Source organism: Brachyistius frenatus, unplaced genomic scaffold, assembly GCF_029030835.1.
Source record: "Brachyistius frenatus isolate BFR_SWC_R1_liver_20210118 unplaced genomic scaffold, ASM2903083v1 Contig_146, whole genome shotgun sequence".
NCBI classification, from domain to species: domain Eukaryota; kingdom Metazoa; phylum Chordata; class Actinopteri; family Embiotocidae; genus Brachyistius; species Brachyistius frenatus.
This window is the reverse complement of record NW_027210745.1, coordinates 764087-785508: the sequence shown is the minus strand read 5'-3', so window position 1 is coordinate 785508 and position 21422 is coordinate 764087. Positions and strand designations below refer to the sequence as shown.

Below are 21422 nucleotides of genomic sequence, written 5' to 3'. Positions count from 1 at the left end.
TTCTTACAGATCCTCTCTCAAACTTGTTGCTGTTTGTCTCCGACTTGCTCAGCTTCCTCTGCCCGGTGTCCCCCAGGTCTCCGTAAATGGTGAGGAAGACGTTGGCGTCGGTGCCGGCTCTGTACACGTCACCTGTCATCACTGACACTTTGTATGTGTGAACTGTATCGGGAACGATGATCACAGACAGGCACTCAGGGGATCGGTTTGAGGGAATTTGCCGTCAGAAAATAGAGTGAAAAGAAAGCAATTTTCCAACTCTGTTTGATGCTGCTGTCATAACAGAGACTCATTCAGGGATATAAAGGACCCGGAGGGCAAATTTAATCTAGTTTCTGAACTGATGCTCAGAAAAGTGGAAGAAAAAGGCAGGACACAACAAGGAGACAAATCCTGCAGATGTTTCTGGATGTTTATGTTTGTGTGTAATAATGCAGTCAACATACTCTCCAGGGCATCTTCCACCTCCACTTCAGTCACTTTCAGGTTTCCATCTCGTGAAAGTTTCTCAGTGATGATGTCAGAGGGCACCAACTCTCTCACTGTTTCTCCATCTTCCTCTGACTTGGCGAGCCAGCCCTCGCAGGGAAAGATGACAGTCTCTGAACCCTGCAGAAAGAGAGGGAGACAGAGATGGTGGCACAGGAGCAATACCTACGAGTTCATGTGAGTATCAGTAAACAGCACGACTCAATATGCGAGCTCTAAAATGAAACCAGTCTTTAAGCATCTACCTATGAAGGGAACATCTCCATCTGCTGACCAAAAACAAGAGGTGTTCTGTCACCAGAGGATGTGAATGAAAAGATGGTGGTAAAGACAAATGTACGTTCTCTGCATCAAAAATATAAATCTTTAAACCATAAAGCATGGCTTAAAGATTTTGATGTATGTAGAAGAACTGAGACCCACATCAATGATCATGTCTGTGAGGTTTCTGACATCAGCCGATGTTTATACTACAGTGCAGTTAATCATCTTTCCAGTGGTTACATTTAGCTTTTTACATTTATTTAAGAAAAATGTACAAGTTAAGTACAATTTTGAGGTACTTTACATGACTATTTAATTTAATTTAGATTTTTATACTTTTACCTTAATGTGGTTTAGGGACAAATATTGTACCTATCTTTTGATATATTTTACTATGTCTATTTGACAATTTTAGTTACTTTAAAGCTTAAGATTTTACATACAAAACATATCCTTATAAAAAAAAAGATGCATTGTGATTGATTAAAGTACCCAAAATATAAAAAGAAATTCAAGTTTACTCCACTTCAGTACAACTTTACTTCCTTGCCTGAAGCATCAGTAATAATAATCCACCAATATGACACTATAACACCCGGAGGGGGGGGGGGGGGGGGGGGGGGCATTTTCCAGATCTTTTATTGAAGTAAAAGATCCTCCACCACTGCGTCTGTCCTCCGCAGACAGTACCTTTCCCTTCCTGAGCAGACGTCTGATCTCCACTCTGTCCAGATGCCAGCCTGGGTTGACCCCACGATTGTCATGGCTGATACGAATCTTCTCGATTACATCCCCCACATCTTCTAGCTGCACAGAAAGCAGATTTAACAACGTATACTGTATTACATTGACTAATATAAATACATAAATACACTCATAATCTTGCTTTTCTGGTTGCTAAATAAAGCTATTTATTTATGACTTCCCTTTGTTATTGTACCTCAACAATAAACATGTCCTCAGCTCCTCTCTCAAAATACATCAACCTCTCTCTCTTGTTGACACACAGAGACTTCTGCTGTGTGCACACTGCATCTCTCCCGTACAGGACGATGAAGACATCTGCATCCGTGCCGGCTGCAAACACGTCACTCGTGAAGGTTTTAATCTCATAAGGAACAACTGTCAAATAAAAACAAAAAACAATTAAGATGACAAATATCTTTATTATTAGTGTGATGTAACGCATGTTGCAACAACTCTGCGATTTACATGGTGTGTAAAACTCTGTCTGAAGAGCATTGGGGAAAAGGTCCCTGACGATGGCCCCATCGTCCTCCCCTCTGTCCAACCAACGTCCGCAGGGGAAGCGAAGTTTCTGTCCCAGAGACTGGGCGTCGATCTCCACCCAGTCGAGGAACCATCCTGCCGATCCTCCTCCTTAAACATCGACACAAAATGATTGTAATCACATATGTCGATGTGATCTGAGTATGTATGCATTATTTCCTGCATGCACAGGCGGTCTGTCTTATTGTACCACGGTTGTCATGTCCGACGCGCAGCTTTTTCAGGGATCCGATGTCCACAGCTTCCACGGTAAACTCATCGATCATACCCTGCTCAAACTTGTTCTTGTGAGTCTTTGAAGCCTTCAGGTTAATTATCCCTGTAGATTCCCACAACACAACATTTTTTAATGAATTAAATACACGCGCACACAAACATAACGCAGCATAACAGTCCGAGGTACTTACCCGTATCATCCTTGGTGCCGAACAGCATCATAAAGACGTTGGCGTCTGTCCCTGCGTACTTCTTGTCACCAGTTTTTAGCCTGATTGTGTACGTTGTTGACATGGCTGCAACAAAAAGAACGAGTTTTTTTCCTGATGGTTGTCCTTATTGATTTTTTTTTAATAAAAAAGCCCGTGGTCAAGTTTGTACTTCTCAGGGCAGCCATAATGCTGCTCTCACCTTTCTGCTCCAGACCAAGAGTAGCTTCAGAGTCTTCTTCATCATCATCGCCCTTCTTCATGAAGGCCTCGTCCACAGGAACCAGCTCCCTGGCAAGCTGCCCATCATCCTCATCAACAGCAAGCCAGCGTTTACAAGGAAAAAAGTACCTACAACACAATATTTACCGTATGATCGCTGTGTACAGCATAAACAAGGGGTACTAACATAGTCCCTGCTGAGGATTGTAAAATGTTCTTGTTTCAAAAACTACTGTAAGGAAACAGACATCTCTTTTTAAATTGATCCCATTTCACACCACACAGTGGAGCTCTACAAGCATTTTATGTGCAAAGATACTGTCGGCTATGGAGGATGATGATGTATTGTGAAGCAGAGTTCACAAATTTTGTGTCTAGAATGTTTTTATCAATTAAATAAATGACAGAAAAACATTTTTTTTGTTTAATCTGTAAAATTCTACAAGGAATTTTAAGTGAACATAGTATGTTAAAATGCTGATGGATGACTGCTTTAACATCTCCAAGACTTACGTGGTGTCATCTTTGTTGTCCACAATCTCCACTCTGTCCAAAAACCAGCCGGCACTCGCCTCGCTGTTGTCGTGTCCGATCCTCAGCTTCTTCAGGACGCCGAGGTCGACTGCCGTCACATTGAAAATGTCCTCCTGTGTTCACGCACACCAACAGACCGGTGACAAAAGGTCAAGAAATGTCACAGGTTAGCAGTCCATGAGAACCTCATTACTTATTTATTGGATCTTTATTTAACCTGCAAGGCTCCTGAGATTCAACATGTGTTTGACAAGAGACTTACTGTAGCCTGGGAAACGGTATCAGTGATAACAATCTCGACAATGTAAGCAGATTAAACACGTAAATCTACAATACATTCAGAAGACTTAAAGAATGAAGCCTCCGCAGAAAACTGGAGGCAACAACATTTAAGAGTCTTGGAGAGAAGATACAACGGGGCCTGAAGTTTAATTAGACTCAGTAAAGCTCCAAAAGCACATTATAGCTTGTTTGTTTAATCCATAATCAAAAAAATAGTGAGTAACTGTCTTAACAGGGAAACATTTCTTGCTATGGTGTCTTCCTGGAGTCATGTTGTCATGGAGACTCCACATAAAACCACAAGTTGTAATTTTTATACTTTGGTTTTTGTTTGGATTAAACAAACAAAATATAACATGGTAATCAGCGAGCTTTAGTTGTGCCGATGGGCGCATTTGAACCTTTGGACAGAGCCAGGCTGGCGGTTTCTCCTATTTACAGAGTGTTTGCAAAGCTGAGCTAACAGTCTTCAGGGTTATCAATCTTTTCTGAAAGTGTGGATTTCCTAAAATGCGAAACTACTCCTTTAATGCAGAAAAGTTTATATCAACACAAATTAGCACATTCAGCAAACTAAATGTACCTGGCCTTTCTCAAATTTGTTGAGGTTGTTGGACTTCCTGAGCCGTCGTTCCCCCGTGTCGCCAATCTCTCCGTAGATGTTGATGTACACGTTGGAATCGGTCCCCGCCCCCCACATCGTCCCAGTGAACACATGAACCTCATACGAGTTCACTGACGGGAAAACGCAGTAACACACCAGTGACAGTATATGATGGCATTTGTCTGATTTAACATTGATTCAGAATGTCACAATGAAAACAGCGTTGAGCAGCAGATATCAGTGGCTTTCACTCGTTACACTCATCTCTACTTACACTCCAGGTCTTCGTTGTCCTCAGTCAGTAACTCAACCACGATCTCCCCGTCCTCCTCATCCCTGGCCAGCCAGCGGTTACACGGAAAAGTAAATGTCTCCACCACTTCCTGCAGCTGCTCTACCATCTCCACCTCCTCCTCTTCCTCTTTCTTCTTCTTTTTCTTATCCTTCTTCTTGTCTTTTTTGGCCGGCTCCTCCCGCTTCACTTCGACCTGCACCATAGCCATCGTCAGTCGCTTGATGTCCACCGTCTCCAGGAACCAGCCGTCTCCGACGCCCTTCCCGTCATGGTAGATACGGATCTTATAGATCTTGCCGACATCCAGACCTTCAATCTGGTGTAGGGAAGAAAGAGTAGTATAAAAACCAGTAACCTTAATCTCCCACAGATGTTGACATAAGACAGGACAGAATACAGACCTTGAAGATCTCAGTGGTGCCACGTTCAAAATTGTTGGAGCGACTTTTCAGAGTGATGACTTCAGTTTTTCCTTCATCTCCGTAGATCTGACAGAAGACATTAGCGTTGGTTCCACCTGCACGCACGTCACCTGTGACCACTGTTACTTCATAGTTGATCACTGTTAAAGAGAAGGTGTGACGGCATCATGGCAAAAGGAAAGAAAAATATACTTCGACTGTGTGTGTAAAATGATGAATTCTGCTTTTGCTTCTCATGTTTTTCTCATTTACTTTGTTCGATTTCCAAGATCTCGCTGGGATAGATCTCCACCTCCACCTTTCCATCAGCCTCATCTTTACAGAGCCAGCGGTCGCTCGGGAACATGTACTGCATCCCATGAACCGGCACAGAGATCTGCACGCTGTCCAGAAACCATCCGGCCCGGAGGCCCTCGTTGGTGTGACCGATCAGGAAACGGTTGATCTGCAAGTACAGAGTGAAAAGGTAAAATACAAGTTAGGAAACACACATACGTGTCTGAAAATCTGCTCCCTGTGATGTATGCACACGTCTAAAGAACCTGCCTGTCCGATGTCAAAGGTTTCAATGGTAAAGATGTCCGTGCGTGCAGTCTCAAAGTAGTTCCTGAGGTCGTTGTCAGAGACGGCCAGGATCATCTTGTTCGTGTCCCCCTTCTCTCCGTACAGCTTCACAAACACCCTGGAGTCGGAGCTGGCCCCGCTCACACTGCCCGTCTTGATAGCTATGTGGTAGCCGACGTCTTGGGAGGAATGAAATAAGTTGTTTTAATGAAATGTTGGTCTGTATGAAATTCTGGGTATAAAATGCTCTTTGTGCACTCACTGAAGAGAGACAGGCCATCTCCTGCCGGAACTAACTCGCGGACTATCTGTCCATCATCCTCATTACGGTCCAACCACCTGAATAAAAACACAATAAAACTGATGGAATTCTAGTGCAGTACAGATAAAATGAGTTGGACCCTCCCACCCCTTAAAGCGCCCTGAAAATAGAGTTATGTGGTAAGAAGATTAAATGTTTATTTATAGCTTTGCGACGAGGATTGTGGCCTGAGATTGACAGAATCTCTCGTATTCAAGACTCCATTCTGGTACAAAGGATGAACGAAAAAAAAAATTGTTCAGTTTATACAAGTCAACAAAAAGACTCAGAAAGAAAGGAAATAAGAAATGACAATTACATGTGCCAGGTTGTAGTTTTTATCTAAACACAAAAGCAACAAGGTAACTGCCTGCTCTACACTGTTTCAGCATTGGAAGCTACCAAACCTTTCCCTATCAAAAAGACAGGTAGACAGGAAGAGCCTGTTTCCAGAAGTAACACGGCACTTCAGCCCTGCGGTTTGGCTCCAGTTACACAAGGAGAGAGCTGGCTGGTCGATCGCATCCATTTAGTGTCCATTTGTAATGGCAAACTCATCCATCAGCTGCCTAACTACTTAAGCACATGCCACTGGAGAACTAGTGAATGTGTGCAAGGCCAATTTACATCACTTAAGAGGGTTTTAGAGCTGTTGGGTCAATTTTGTCCATCTGGCTTGTTGTTGGGTGAGTTTCAGATTTCTGTACATGAAACATACAGCGTAAAACAGTTCGTCCTGTAAAGGGATCATTCAACATTTTGGAAACACGCTTAATTCTATCTTGCTGAGAGTCAAATGAGAAGATCAATATTACTCTCATGTCTGTTTATGAAGCTACAGATAGTGTATGGTTACCTTTTCAAAATCCGTGCTGCAATGCACATGGGACACGTGACATGTTGCAACATATGATAACCTGAGGAAAATATGTGGAAAAGGTTTTTCTAATGGGAATCTGCACCGTGAAAATGTTGAGCAAAATGCATGTTTCACATGCACAATAACGTGATCACAAGAGTTTTTGCACATGTGAAATTGTTGTAGTTTTCCTGTCAGGGTTATACAAGGGCATCATTGCGCCATCTTGGGGGTTGGCGTTGCCCAGGACTGTAATTAATTAAGAAATACAAACAAGCCAGTGTTTTTTTTTACCTCTCTCCAGCAGATTGGCATGCTGCAGCTGGACCATTTTCTTTTGCTGGAACAGTGCGGTGGAGAATGCTTTGGCAATGCGAGACTATGTTTTATTTCAGACTTCATACAGGTATGAGAGTGGTATCAAATTTACAACCACAATTTCGTGCACGTAAATAGTCTGGCACACAGCTCCCTGCAAAACCGCAACTCGACATTGTTGATACAATATGAAGGTAGAGAGCTTTAGAGGTACTGGGACACTTGTTATTTCGCCATGCTTCCAGGTTTTATGCTAAATTAAACTAAGTGCCAGCTGGATGTAGCTTCATATTTATCATAAAGTGGCATCAATCCTTTTTTTTTTTTTATCTAACTCTTGACAAGAAAGCAGGTCAGTATAATTCCACCAATGCCCAACTATCAGTCATGAGTAAAATATTCCCTTGCCTGTCACAGGGGAACTCAGTCGCTGCAGCCTCTGGCTGGCCTTCCTCCCTGACCATCACCTTATCGAGATACCAACCGCAGCCTCCACCGCGGCCATCGTGCCCTACACGAACCCGCCGCACCTGACCCAAGAACACGCACTCGATGAGGAACTCGTCGTGCTGAGGGAAGACGGAGAGACAGCATTTTTTTTTTTCCCAAACAATATTTATTTATTCATTTTTCTGTTCGTTTTTAAAAATCAACAATGTACTCACGTTTCCCTTCTCAAATTTGTTGACGTTGTTTTTGCTCATAAACATGAGGCGCTCTCCGGTATCACCAAGGTCGCCGACAACATTGAGGAAGACGCTGGCGTCGGTGCCGCTGCCGCTGATGTTGCCGGTGCAGATGGTGACACGATACTTCATCACTGAAGAAGGAAACAGAGAAAGACGTATATTACAGAAAGCAGGCATGTTCACTCAGGTTAGGGTTCGACTTTTAATGTCTGCACCGCTAATTTGTCTTTGGTGTGTTTCTTACAGGGCAGCGGCTCTTCAATGGTTGCTCCTGTAGCTGGAAGCTCTCTGGCAATCTCATTGTCATCTTCGTTGATGTCGAGCCAGCGGCCGCATTCAAACGAATATTTCTCCATGGTTAACGTCTTTAACAAAGTGATCTGCAGAGAGTCACAGCCTCACGTGTCATCACACACATCTTCATTTACATATCTGGTTCAAATATCTTCCTGTCACATAAAAAAAGACTAATAACGTGCTAAGATTTGGTCCTTAGCAGCACTACACACAAATCAGAGCTGAGGCTGATGGGAAAATCTTTAGATATTTGGACAGAAACTGAGTGACGTATAAAAAATATGCTGACGGTGCTAAATTTGAAAATAAGAAGTTAAGACGATCCATCCCACAGTTGTCAAGAGGTTTCACTTAAAACCACAAAAGCTAATGGTGCTATTAAAAAAGGCAGGAAATCATGAAAGTTATTAGGATTCCTGCTCTGGGCACCAGGGACATCTGTACAAAATCTAACGGCAAAGCTTCCAATAGTTGTTGAGATATTTCACTGTGGATCATCATCAGTTAACTGATTCCCTGCCACTGCCATCCACAGTGAGAGAACAGGACTTTTGTCTGTGGTCTCAGGTGCAGGATTAACATCTAACTAGGTGTGTAACTCGTTGCTCAGAGGTGACAGCGAACAACAGAATTAATGGCTTACATCGACAAATCAGGCAGACAGAGCAATTAGTTTCACCTTTGCTAAATGCCAGCCAGCGAATGGATGTCTCTTCTCGTGCCAGATGCGCAGTTTCCGCAGTCTTCCTATGTCTGGCATTTCAATCTACAGGGATCCCAGAAATAACAACAGATACTTGAAAAAAAAAAAAAAAGCCCTGAGGAACTCAGTGTGGATCAATGTGAGAAATTAAGAAAAGAGAAAGTTGTTGTGAATTCAGTAAAGCAGCTGATCCCAGGCTTACAATGAATTTATCAAGCTGCCCCTGTTCAAAACTGTCCGAGTTGTTTTCCAGTTTGATCTCATCAGACTTGCCGCTCTCGCCATAGATCTGCAGAAACACCTGGGCGTCTGTGCCGGCCCCCTTCACATCAGATGTCCAGATCCACAGGGACCACGGGTACTCTGGAAGGGGGGATAGGGGGGAGAGGGTGGGAAGGGAGGCGGCTCTTAATCAGGAGCTAACTCTTTTTCAGACTCATAGTTAAATCAAACTTGAACTATTTTTCTATACATAGAACGTGTTTTATGGGTTACGGGTCTGTGAGTTGAATGAAGCCACCCACTTTTCTGTTTTTTCTGCCTGAGAGAGACCATCTCATACAGCTCCCTCTCAATCAGTCCATCCCCCTCGTCCTCATCCAGCCACATCCCACACGGGAACGTCTGCTCGATGCCCGTGAACGGACAGTATATCACCACCTGGAAGGGAAATACGGCTGCTTGGTGCACGAATGACACTTCGAGATATCACTCTGCGACCGAATAAGGACCACCCGGTACCTTTTCACAGTACCACCCGGCACCGACGGCGCCGTTGTCATGCCCGATGGTGACCCGGCTGAGCGGGCTGATCAGCTCGCAAACCTCCACGTTGAAAATGTCGATGAGGCCGCGCTCAAAAGCCCCGCCCTCAAGGAAAACTTTGCCGCTGTTTTTCATGCCCTTGGTGCCGTGCATGACCATGTGGATCTTCGAGTTGGTCCCCGCACCTCTCACATTTCCAGTCATCACTTGTACATTGTATACGATTCCTGAGTAGACGTCAAAAACAATGGTGCCAAATTTATAATTGAACTAAAAAAAAAAATTTAAAAAAAGGATATCATCATGACATGCATTTATTTTTTAAATCTGCAAACTTTTTTTTTAGTCCACAGGGATGACAATGACATGAACATTGGCATACCACCATTTTTTAAGTAGCTTATTGAGATAGCCTGTCATCTTAATGGCCACCTGGCAACTGAGAGTAAAATATTTACTCTCTTTAATCTTCAGTCTGTGCCAACCGACTCCTGAGGGAAATATCGGGCTCTTCTGACGATAAATGTTCCACTACATTCGCTATTAGTTGAATCTATCTGCCATTTGGTGCTCAGCAGGAAGTCTACAGTTGGCTTTCAGAGCTCTTTTGCTTAAAGAAACTGCTTTCAGTGGCCAAAAACACTGTTAGATAACAATGAGAGGGAACCAAAATAATCAGACAGCAAAACAATGAGCTGAAACGTACTATAAATCTCCATAAATATGATGGAAGCTGCTGATTTGGGTGACTGTTCTGTTCTTGGTCTTTAACACGTCGAGGAAATGAGCAAACTAGCCTTTTCAGTGTCATTTAATTACCTCAATGATAAACACTTCCCAGAAACACATACTATAGGTTATATTTACAATTTCAGTGAAACTTTTTAAATACACTGAATTAATGGCTTGTTTTGTTCTCACCCATCGGCTGCATGGATCCAACCAACACATCTCTCTGTATTTTCCCATCATCTTCATCCATGGCAAACCAGCGATTAACTGGGAATTCATATACTTCCTTATTCCCCATGTCATCTATTATCACCTGTAGAGAAACATTATGCACTCTCGTGAGAGTGTTTATGTATGCGTGCACATTTGTAAAGATCGTGTATTCATGTGCTGGCGACCTTATCTAGAAACCATCCAGCTGACGAGCCTCTGTTGTTGTGGCCGATGGTGATTTTCCTCAGCTTCGCCAGGTTGGGAGCCTCGATCGTAAACTTGTCCTCAGAGCCGCGTTCAAAGTTGTTTTTGTCACTGTCCAATCTTCTCTCTCCTTTCGTAACAAACAAACCATGTTGGAATTACAAACACACATTGAACTCGTATAGAGGACATGACTACAGTCAATATCAGAAAATATGGCTTAATGTTAACAGCTGTAAACAGTGGGTTATTTCATTAACAAACACTTTGTTTCATTGATTGTTTAAGTCATTTATCGAGCAAAAAAGCTAAACATTTACTGCTTTCAGCGTCATAAATGTGAGAGTGTACCACTTCACTCTGTGTATATCATTGTACATTTAATATCCTTTGAAACTGTGACTCGTAACCATCCTACCTGTGTCCCCATTCTCTCCAAAGACATTTAGAAAGACGTCAGCATCAGTTCCACTTCCCTTCATGTCAGCAGTGAACACACTCACTATATATTTATTCACTGCAAAACATCAGGCATAAAACATGAAATCAAGAATACAGGGATGCAGATAAATCCACACTAGAAACAACCAAGGTGGGAAGTGTTGATTATTCCTGTTAGATTTGACTTGTCTATTGTCATTTGACAGGTTCCTTGCAGATCCAGACTGAAATGGCCTCCAGGTTAAATATTCATAACCATGTGTGTGTGTGTGCTGTGTTGTGTTCGTTGGAGCCATATCGCTCTGGGCACTCCCTCCGCAGCACAGAGCCCTTCACTCTTTACCTGAGCCTCGGCCTCACGGCGCCCTGCTTGATTGACTGCAGGCGCCTGGGATGTTAGATCACATTGCAACAGAGGACACATGGGCTGGTTTACCGGAGGATTACACTCTGATGGAATTCAGTTACAACCTGAAACAGTAGGAAGATCTGGAGGCTATCAAGCACCATCTTGCCAAACTGGCCAGACATGTGGGGCTAACACTCAGGTGAACAAAATAAAAGGTTTTTTTTTTGGTTCATTTGTGGTGGCTCTATGTCAAAATATAATTTTATATTTGGATTAACTCAGTCAGTCATCTCAGAATTGCAAAATTCTTATTATTTTTTAAATAGTTCCCCGAGAACTATAACAGCTCTGTCTGATTGGCAGTCAGGGCCTCGACATCTTTTATTAGAGTCTACAGTTGTAAATCCCAGTGGTTTCTCTGAAATCTGGAGGTATTTGGAACTTTAATCAAGTTTTTATTTAGTTTGAACCGCTGTGAGCCTTTGTGTCTGCAGTGTGTTTGTCCCCGAGTGACCTACATTTGGGGACGTCCATGGGGGTCATGCTGCCCAGCAGGTCCCTGACAAACAGGTTGTCCCCCTCCTCCCGACTCAGCCAGTTGTTGCAGGCGAAATAAAAGCGCAGATGGGGCCGGTTCATGTCGGTCACCACCACCCGGTCCAAGAACCAGCTGGCGTTCATCCCTGTGTTGTCGTGCTCGATTCTGGGGAAATCAACAGAGCCTGACATGATTCCACCCTGCAGGTAATCTAAGATGAGCTTGTCACATCAGATACAACAATACCTTTTTTGGCATGTTTTTAATCTTTTCAAGACTACTGTCTCCAAACACTGCAGTTTACAGAGATGTCATGGAGACTGAATTCAATGAAGTATCACAATAAACTTAATAATGCATTTGGTTTATGAATAAATGGCTTGGTGAATGCAGACAGATCAATTGCTACAAGACTTCACACTTCAGGTCATGAAATCTGCACTCGCCAGTCATAAATGATCAGCTTCTGTTCTGAACTTGGGAGGTGAAATGTCTCAGCATGCCGCGTCTGATTTTATAATACCTACTTTTACAAAACTGTTGAATAGCATTTGGGTAAATCTATGGATTCACACTCCTCTAGCAGTTTCTACAACAATGGATGCATTGTAGACGCATTCTTCAAAGTGCTGGTATGACAAAATAATCCCCACTCATGATCTGGTCGAAGTCCCACCTTTTAATCATATCCAAGTTTTGTTTTGTTTTGTATAGCAGATGGAGTCTGATCATTTATAACTAGAGATGGATCTAACTTTTAGGATTTCTTCATTTTGAAAGTACATTGATCTTGACCTTGAAAAAAAACTTGAAAAGACCTCGAGAAAAGGCCTTGTCTGCTCTGTTCTTGTCATTTCCACGGTCAAGAATAGTCAAGAACAGCTGTTTGCATGTTAATAGACCTGTCTCCGTGACAGCTGAGAAAACGATGTCCCAGAATGACTCTGTGAAAAGGGACTGAGATTCCTTTGTCAAAAACTGTCCAGCAGGCTAAGGGGGAAAAACATCAGAAACTGTTGCATTTCCACATTAATGCAATTTCTTGCATTTCCACAGTACTCTCAGAGGTTTCTTCCTGTTAAGAAGTAGTATTTTCCTCCCCACGGAGTTATTTCTTCCTGTTAGAGGAGTTTTTTCCTTCCAGCTGCTTAAGTGGGAATTGTTGAGTTCCTCTGCTTAATGTTGTTAAGTTCTGTTGTGAGGACTTTACAGTATTAAGTGCCCTGAAATAACCTTGTTGTTTCGTGTTTTGGCGCTATACAAATAATACTGAACTGAATTGAATTAAATTCATTGAATTAAATTCCCAGCAATCTCATTTCACTCCTCATGTCTGGTAGCTGTGACTTAACTCATCCTCCTCTCGTGTAAGACTTTAACTCCCAACAACAGATGGAGCTTAACCTTCTGTCACTGGATGAAATCCTTTGATGGCCAGCAGCACAGCTGGGGGAAAAAAAGTGAGAAATGTCCCTGTCGGATGCTCTCAGTAAGCTGCTGTGATCCTGTGTGAAGAATAGCATAAACTGTGATGAACTGTAGCTGTGCATTTTAGGTGTTTTATCCAGTGATGGACGCAGGACGGAGGCATTATAGCAAAGTGTAAATACATTTTTATGGAAGATCAGTCAGCAGTGGGGGTTTCTGATAGATTAAATTTGCTATACGGTACCTCAGCTTCTTCAGAGGCCCCACGTTGTGCGTTTTAATACGGAACACATCCGTCTTATTCTTCTCAAATGCTGTCCGGCTTCTGTAAATTGAGGAAAAACGAGGAGAAAATATTCAGAATTTGTGAGATAGATGCAGAGAGTGTGTTTGGCTATTTAATCAGGAGGGATTACGGGTGAAGAAATTGAGCCCGGGCAGACAAAGAAATTGAATTCTGGAACAGCAAATGGCATCTCCTGACTGATAAGGATTAGGGTATGATGATGGTCTCATGGCAGTGGCATAATCTGAAACCTTCCTGCGGCTCGGCCAGTTCATGGCTCTCTCCCTCCCCCTCTGCCTCCTCCTGGTGTACTTCTACCCCTCACAGAGACGAGCTGGCTCTGTGAGCACACCAGACCCCTGTGTGCCAAAGACCGTGAATAAGACACCCTCTATTCCATTAATAGAGAATACCTGCCTTTGTGTCTGACCCACATCTCCATCTGCTTTTGCAACCCACAGACAATGCCAGCGCTCACATAATTAAGGTGCATAAGGCAATAAACTGCCAAGACTGAAACGCTGTCCAACACACATGAATACGTGCCCTCATTCTTCATGTTAAATTACCTGCAAGACAATGATTGGGGGGAGACATTGATTATGCGAAAAAGCAAACCCACCGCAAACTTTGGAATTCATGCAATTTGAATGTGTTATAATTACACTGAATTTCCAAAGAGTTGCATTTTTAATCTGCCTCGATTGTTCAAATGTGGCAAATATGCCTGGAGACATAGCAACCCTTCCTTAGCTGTATCATGTTGTACAGTTTTAATCGATCAGGACACAATACAGGAAGGACCTAACGCATATTGGAGTAAGGTGAAACTCCTTACGGTGAAGTATGTTTATGATATGACAAAAGACTCATCAACATCTATGTACGGTATTTCATCGGCTGAGCAACACGACAGTCGCACAGCGTGGAGATACTGAATACTTGGCATGTTGATGCTGTCTGAGGTGGATGAATGAGACCACCACAAGGTGTGGGTGACATGGTCCACCGTGGCAGACAAAAAGTTGGTATATCCTATACGCTGCACAGGTAACCCTAGCTGTCAATCAACGTGTGCAGCGATGAAGGGAGCCTGCTGCTGATAAGATCCCCCCGAGAGTTATTTGATCATCCACAGAAATGACATCGTGGTCTTCTTTCATTTGTCACTAAATGGAAACGAAGACCGGCCATGTCACATAGTTCCTCCTTACTCCAGATATTCTGAGTCCGACAATTTATTACAACTGTATAGAAGAGAGATTCCTGCATCACAACTAGACCTCTGTTATAGAGATGCTGTGTTTTTCTGACATCGAAGAAGTTTCAGGTTTAAATATTTTTAACAGGTCAAGGAGATTCCTGGTGTGCGAATTGATTTTGTCTTGATTCATGGGCTCTACAGACGTCAGGTTAGCAGGAATTGTTTCTCATACAGCGTTACATCCACAATACAAACCAACACGAGGACAGAATCATAACCATCCTTTTGCAGTTTGATTAGAAAATACCTCTTTTCTGTGCTGAAGGGTCAGAGAAAAATAGAAAAGATTAAAAGTTAACAATTGAATGATAATTGAAGTGCAAACAAATCAGAGCACAGTGAGTCATTGAGGGCTGATCTGGTTTCTTATAGACAACATATTTATCCCACTAATGCAATAACTTCAATATGAACCCTTTCGAACTCACTTGCTTGCCAGGTGAACCTTGGGCGTGACACCAAAGTCTCCAAAAAGGGTAACAAACACATTTGCATCTGTCCCGGCTCCCTTTACATCACCGGTGACAGTGACTACCTCATACACTGAAAGAGAGAAGAGATGGAGATTAGACAGGGACGGAGAGATGAAAACGTGCCTGGTGTTGCAATGAACCACAATTCTATGATGTCATATTTTAAGAATAGCTTGAACAAAAGGGCAAACACAAAGTCACACTTTCAGATATTGTCCAATAATCTATAAACATTAGGGAGCATTACGTTTCCTTCCATGCACGGTTGCCAGGGAATTCAATGCGGCGACTCTGCAGCGAATCCATGTCTGGCATTATACAGCAGCGGAACTTCTCTCACATTTCACAAATGTGTCTCTTGGTCTGACTAAGCCACTGAACGGATGAGCAGGTAAACAGGACAGAAACTCAGCTGTCCGTTAAGTCTGCCTCCGTTTGTGTCATTTCGGGTGTTTGCATGGAGAAGAGACGTAAAGTCGGTGGATTATCATAAAAATATTCATAGTGCCCAGACTAGAGGATGAATGCCAATACCTTTTGTGATTGCTTGACTTTACCTCCAGCACTACCGTGAGTTTAACATTTGTGGTTTGTGGATTACCGTAAACTACGGTTCAGTCATTTGTTCTCCTCAGTGTGATATCTAACAACTCTTATAGTCAGTTTGGTGCGTTAATAAATACGGACAAAACATGACAGTCCTACCTTTACAGAAAAAGCACAAGAATCTCACATGTGCAAAAACACGTGATTGTAAAACGTGGTTTTGAAACATTTTCATGGTGTAATGTGTGAAGCCCATGTAGATTGCCATGTGAAAACTCTTCCACATGTTTCCTCCATGTTACCACATGTTGGACCACGTGATCACGTGTGGAAAACATGGGATACTCCAGATTTTTCTGTAAGTGTATCCATATGATCTGTACTTTGTGTTTTAGATCATTTATCTTTACCTGAACAAAGAATGGGTATTTTTTTGGAGAGCATGTCTCATTGTCACACCAGGGAAACAGCCTTTGTTTGAGTTAAAGCAACAACATTAAATCTTCAGAAGGAGATTAGTCAGTGACTCATTAGCTGGGCCTATCCAATGGTAACTCTATAGCTCTTTTACTTTACTGTCCCTAAATGTAAACCTCTCTCTCTTAAGATTATGTAACAGTGGATATTATGTGACCTTGAACTTGTGTCAGAACCTAATCAGAAAGAAACAAATGGAGTCCAGTTTTTACAGAGGCAGACTGTTTATAGGGCTGCAGGCTTGGGTCCCTGTAGGTTATCTGTTGTTCTGGGTGATTGTTAAAGACATCATGATGGACTGAGGGAGCCAATATCTTAAAATAATTGCAGATTAACCTCAAAATTCATAAAGGATTGTATACATGAACAGGGAAGAGATTTCAAAGACCAATACAGAAGAAGGCCAGAGATGGATAACGAACAGATAACCTAAAAACATCCAGGAGGAGAAGAGGAGACGAAGAGACCTGATAAAGAGCAACTTGACCAAAGACGGTCCAACAGGGACATGGATACCTAATTAAGAGTGAGCCAAGCTTTTAAAACCTGATAAAAGAGAAAGAGAGACACCTGATAAAATCAGATAGACAGTGGCCTGGTAAAACTGAGCCTCGATAAACTCCTTGCAGTGTCAAGAGACCTCAGTGAGTCAATGAGGTAACAAAGATATACACAGATGTTTATTACTGCTACTGATGCTAAACAATAATACTTACAGCTCCTTTTCATAATCTGCATTATAAAATCAAGAGATAAAAGTTAGCTACTTTTAAATTAGTTAATGGTAGATATTATATGGCTGTGAAAATACTGGAAAGTACACAGAAAGGTCACATATCCAGCATGATGGAGGAGGGAATAGATAAACAGCTTTCTTATCCAGGTTACTATGGAAAGCACCGGACCCTCAGCAGGGACTGTTTGGGGGGTAAATTTATTCCACTGCCAGTACAGGTTCAGCTTGACACGACTCCATCAGGCAAAACTTGTGGACAGAACCTTGTGCCTGGTACGTTTTTTTTAGTGTGTCCTCTGTCAAGGCTCTAAATGAGGTGAGCTAAGTTGAGGTGAAAACATTGTAGACCACCAAGTGGTCAGAGAGAATCACATCAATCACAGCATCACTGCGTGTCCGCCACTGTTTACTAGCCGAGCTACTACTGCGGCCCAAAATATTTTTTAATCAAAGCAAGTATTCGAGTAGAGTAGAGCCAGCGCCGGCAGTGGAAAACGGGCTTTCATTTTGTATCTTTTTTTTTCTGGGACTTAATTTAGACACCGATCCTAATGGATGCAATGACTGGAAAATTACAGCTTAGTTAAGAGAGTATTTAAGATCTGACATTAACATGTCAAGAAAGGTCATATATTCTTATCCCGCTAAAAAACAAACCACAAAACAATCTCGCCTGGTCTGTTCCTCATTGTTCGAGAGCCTCTGATCTGCTTTATGAAAGCTCCTTCTGCTCCAAGCCCTGCCTCTGGCCCCGACGCTGCTCCCAGCCCTCGGGACTGGGACGGCACCCAGCACCCGTCTGCCCCCGAGCCTCTGTTTGGCTCCATTCATGTGGAACATAACTGAGCTTCCACCCAGAACAATCACAGAGGGATTCCCCGGGGCACTCCTGCTCTGAGCTAACTGGAGGAAACCTGCAGTCGAGGTTTGACCAGTTGGTACACTTCTGATATACTTTATATGCATATGTCAGGTGGCTGAGATTTACTTACTTCAAAAGCAGCATATGAGGCCTCTCTGTTCGTACTTCAATGCAGGTCCTTACCTTTCTTTTTGTGGTACTCGTCTTCATATCCATCAGAAGAGTCCGTGTGGTAGCTCAGCAGCTCGTTCTGGTAGATCGCAGCATAGTCCACCTGTTTATTTTTTGATTTTTTACCCTTTTTCTTTTTATCCTCATCGCTGTCGGCAGATCCCTTCTTTGCCTTCTTCTTTTTCTTTTTCTTTGAGTCCTCCTCCTCCTCGTCCTCCTCTTCAATTAAAGGCTCCTCATCATCGTCATCGTGGGACTTCTTCTTCTTCTTGCCATCTTTGGACTTTTTATCCTTGGACCCCATCTCCTCCTCTCCCTCTGGATTCTCTGCGGAGGATTTCTTTTTCTTTTTCTTCTTTTCCTCCTTGACTCCCTCGGTCACTTCCTCTTTGAGCTTCTCTGATTTCTCCTTTTTGGTTTTGGTCGTTGGGTCATTATTGTTCTGCTCACCCTCCCCGTCTTTGTTTTCAATCACAGCACCAGCTTCAGCAGCGTCATCGTCTGGTTTCTTTTTCTTCTTTTTCTCTTTTACCTTGTCACCCTCTTTTTTAGTCCTCTCTCTCTCCGAGGCCTCCTGACTCTCAGAGCTCTCTGCGCTCTTGTGTTTCTTCCGACTCCTATCTCTTTTGGTGTTGTCCCCATGGGTCAGACTGTTGCTACTCTTCTTTAACTTTGGCTCAGTTTTCTCCACTTCGTCATCAACCTCTTCAGTTTCCTCTGAAGCTGTGGATTTTTTCTGTTTCGATGCCATCTTTTATTCATCCACTTCCCTGGCCTTTAGTTTCGTAAGTGCTGCCTTGAGTTTCTAATAGTGTAAGATAACTCATTTGACCCTTGGCTGCAGAGAGGTTCAGGGATCGTGGGGTTTCAGAGGAGCTTGGGTGTGTGTAGCTGCAGATTCTCGGACTCGGGACACACAGAGGGAGGGATGGCTGCCTGGACGTCTCCTCCCTGGCCGGTATATGGCCAAACAATCCACACACACTACTCATGAAAAATTACTGTCACCTCAGCACTCACGTGACCCATGGGAGAAAGCCCTGTGAAAAAGGAGCCTTGCACAGAGAACTTATCCTCTCTGCCACGGCACTCTTCATTATTCATGGTGTCAGGATCGCTTTACGGGCCGGGGGCGTCTCGCTTTTACCTGCAGTCACACGCACACAGATAGACAGACAGACAGACAGACAAACACACACACGTATATATTACTACTTCTCTTTGTTTATTTTAGCACAGAGGGTAGCAATCACACATCCTGAGGAAAAGAAACTCATGACTGACAACAAAGTCTCTAAAGATTTATGGAAACACGGGGAACAACTTGCCAAGACCTGTCAAAAAAAAAAAAAAGTACCTAGACTCACAAGCATTGTGTAATGTTTTCTTTCTGTAATCTATAAAACCTGCAAAACCACAATTTGTTCTTTTCACAGGTTTAAAACAAAACACATAATGTGTGTTTTGGGGATGCTGATAGGTGGAGTTTTTACAAACTCATAAATGACCAGCATTAATCAGTACTTAATTTAGTAGGTATCATAATTTATATCTTAGATTAAGTTAAATATAAGAATATTCAATATGTGAAATATTTCACATCTTTATTTAGAAAGACTAAATTTTATAATAGAATAAATTCCCCTCTGCACATTTTCCTTGCTGTATACTGTCACACTAGTGTACACATCTGCACCTGACTAAGAGCCAAATCATCCCATTAGCCTTATTGCTGCCATCTGACACCTGATAATGTCAGCATCAAGGCGAAGGGCAGAGTTTGGTCATATTGATCTTTCAACATCAGATTACCCGACAGTCAAACCTCATTTGACTCCTTGCACTGGGAATCGTCCCCCAACATTAAGAACAGAACGCTATTTAGTGTCAGTATCATTTGTATAATAATTTAATCTATTTTATATACATTATATTGTATGTAAGGTATAATCCATTTTCTTGTGTTTCCATTGTGGTCCTGTCTTAATGCTTGGTTGACCCACCAATATATTTTCTTTCTTTCTTTCTTTCTTTCTTTCTTTCTTTCTTTCTTTCTTTCTTTCTTTCTTTCTTTCTTTCTTTCTTTCTTTCTTTCTTTCTTTCTTTCTTTCTTTCTTTCTTTCTTTCTTTCTTTTTTATTTTATTTTTTTACAGTAAACTGTAACAGTTCATCCATTATTTCTTAACAAACTGTCTGTTACATTAACCAAATTATTGCAAAAATATCTCTATTAACATCTTTTACCTTTGCAGTAAGATATCCATTTCAACTGTTTTTTAACAGTTAGCCAGGCTATTAACTGCTATTTTAACCATTCATTCACTACTTTGAACACTTTAAACTGTTTATCCATAGCATAATGGTGATATAATTTATGATATACAAAAAGCCCCATGACTGAATTAGTTTGGCTTCTACTAGTGGAAGTTAGCCGGTCTGTAAAACAAAGAATAATGGATAAATTAACAATCCCTGCGAAATGGCCCGTTTTATTCTCACATTTTGCAGAACTCTGTCACACAACATTTGGAAATTCTGGAAGAGCCGCCTGAATTATTTTGCCTCCAATCAAGTTAGGGTAGGGCCAAACCGGAAGTAAGCCGGCTCGGCTGGCGGAAGTCGCCTCTGCGCCAGTTTGAATTTAAACGGCCAGTGCGGGAACGTCACGTCAGACAACAGATGTTAACCCTCGTGTTGTCCTTGGGTCAAAATGACCCGCAGCTTTGTTCAACCAAGTTCTATTTTATTTCTATATTTTTGGGGATTTTTGTGGTTTAAAGAAACCCTCACAGCATTCTTGTCACCAATGATCCCACAAAATATGAAAATATAGAAATAAAATAGAACTTGGTTGAACACAGCTGCGGGTCATTTTGACCCAAGGACAACACGAAGGTTGAAGCGTTATATTTTGTGAAATACAGATGTTTACCTGGCTGTGATAGGCTTAATCAGCTCCAACGAGTGTAATGGACATTAATTTACAGTATATTTAAACGTGCCACACTATAACTTTAACCTTGCAATAAGGTCAGCCTGGCTCCAAGAGGGCACAAAGAGAACAGGAACTGTCAGATGATCACAGCAGAGCTTCAAAAGTCAAATCCTACCCAACAAGTATAAAATGCAGTCCAGGAACAGCCCCTGAATGTTATCACCACTGCTGGCAATGAAGATGCTGTTGATGTTACATCAGCTTCAGCAAAATACTTTCGGCTACAAGTCAGTTTCAATCCAAAACAAACATTTCTGAACATATTATTACGAATAATAGTGCTGTTTGTTCATGCTCACTGAATGTATGTTGCCATTCATATGAGAAAATGACTAAAGTCAACATTGATCGGCGGAATACCTCAACTTCCTAAAGCCCTCATT

At 42.2% G+C, this 21422-nt stretch overlaps 1 protein-coding gene across 1 annotated transcript in view; it reads right to left on the bottom strand.

Annotated features, from left to right (window-relative positions):
* The window catches only part of loxhd1a (lipoxygenase homology PLAT domains 1a), a 29407-nt gene extending 10438 nt beyond the window's left edge, over nucleotides 1-18969 (bottom strand). Inside the window, exons 1-29 of the mRNA XM_069715700.1 lie at nucleotides 18056-18969; nucleotides 15207-15321; nucleotides 13473-13553; nucleotides 11781-11965; nucleotides 10891-10989; nucleotides 10454-10602; nucleotides 10245-10368; nucleotides 9300-9550; nucleotides 9083-9218; nucleotides 8761-8921; nucleotides 8535-8621; nucleotides 7803-7938; nucleotides 7535-7689; nucleotides 7278-7438; nucleotides 5654-5730; nucleotides 5374-5570; nucleotides 5080-5272; nucleotides 4807-4967; nucleotides 4385-4721; nucleotides 4090-4241; nucleotides 3204-3337; nucleotides 2671-2819; nucleotides 2451-2555; nucleotides 2237-2362; nucleotides 1966-2133; nucleotides 1694-1875; nucleotides 1444-1560; nucleotides 447-609; nucleotides 8-162 (exon numbers count right to left, since the gene is read on the bottom strand). Coding sequence (XP_069571801.1) covers nucleotides 8-162; nucleotides 447-609; nucleotides 1444-1560; nucleotides 1694-1875; nucleotides 1966-2133; nucleotides 2237-2362; nucleotides 2451-2555; nucleotides 2671-2819; nucleotides 3204-3337; nucleotides 4090-4241; nucleotides 4385-4721; nucleotides 4807-4967; nucleotides 5080-5272; nucleotides 5374-5570; nucleotides 5654-5730; nucleotides 7278-7438; nucleotides 7535-7689; nucleotides 7803-7938; nucleotides 8535-8621; nucleotides 8761-8921; nucleotides 9083-9218; nucleotides 9300-9550; nucleotides 10245-10368; nucleotides 10454-10602; nucleotides 10891-10989; nucleotides 11781-11965; nucleotides 13473-13553; nucleotides 15207-15321; nucleotides 18056-18794 — 4995 coding nt within the window. The 5' untranslated portion in view covers nucleotides 18795-18969. The remainder of the gene's footprint in view (nucleotides 1-7; nucleotides 163-446; nucleotides 610-1443; nucleotides 1561-1693; nucleotides 1876-1965; nucleotides 2134-2236; nucleotides 2363-2450; nucleotides 2556-2670; nucleotides 2820-3203; nucleotides 3338-4089; nucleotides 4242-4384; nucleotides 4722-4806; nucleotides 4968-5079; nucleotides 5273-5373; nucleotides 5571-5653; nucleotides 5731-7277; nucleotides 7439-7534; nucleotides 7690-7802; nucleotides 7939-8534; nucleotides 8622-8760; nucleotides 8922-9082; nucleotides 9219-9299; nucleotides 9551-10244; nucleotides 10369-10453; nucleotides 10603-10890; nucleotides 10990-11780; nucleotides 11966-13472; nucleotides 13554-15206; nucleotides 15322-18055) is intronic.
* Nucleotides 18970-21422: the final 2453 nt, after the last annotated feature.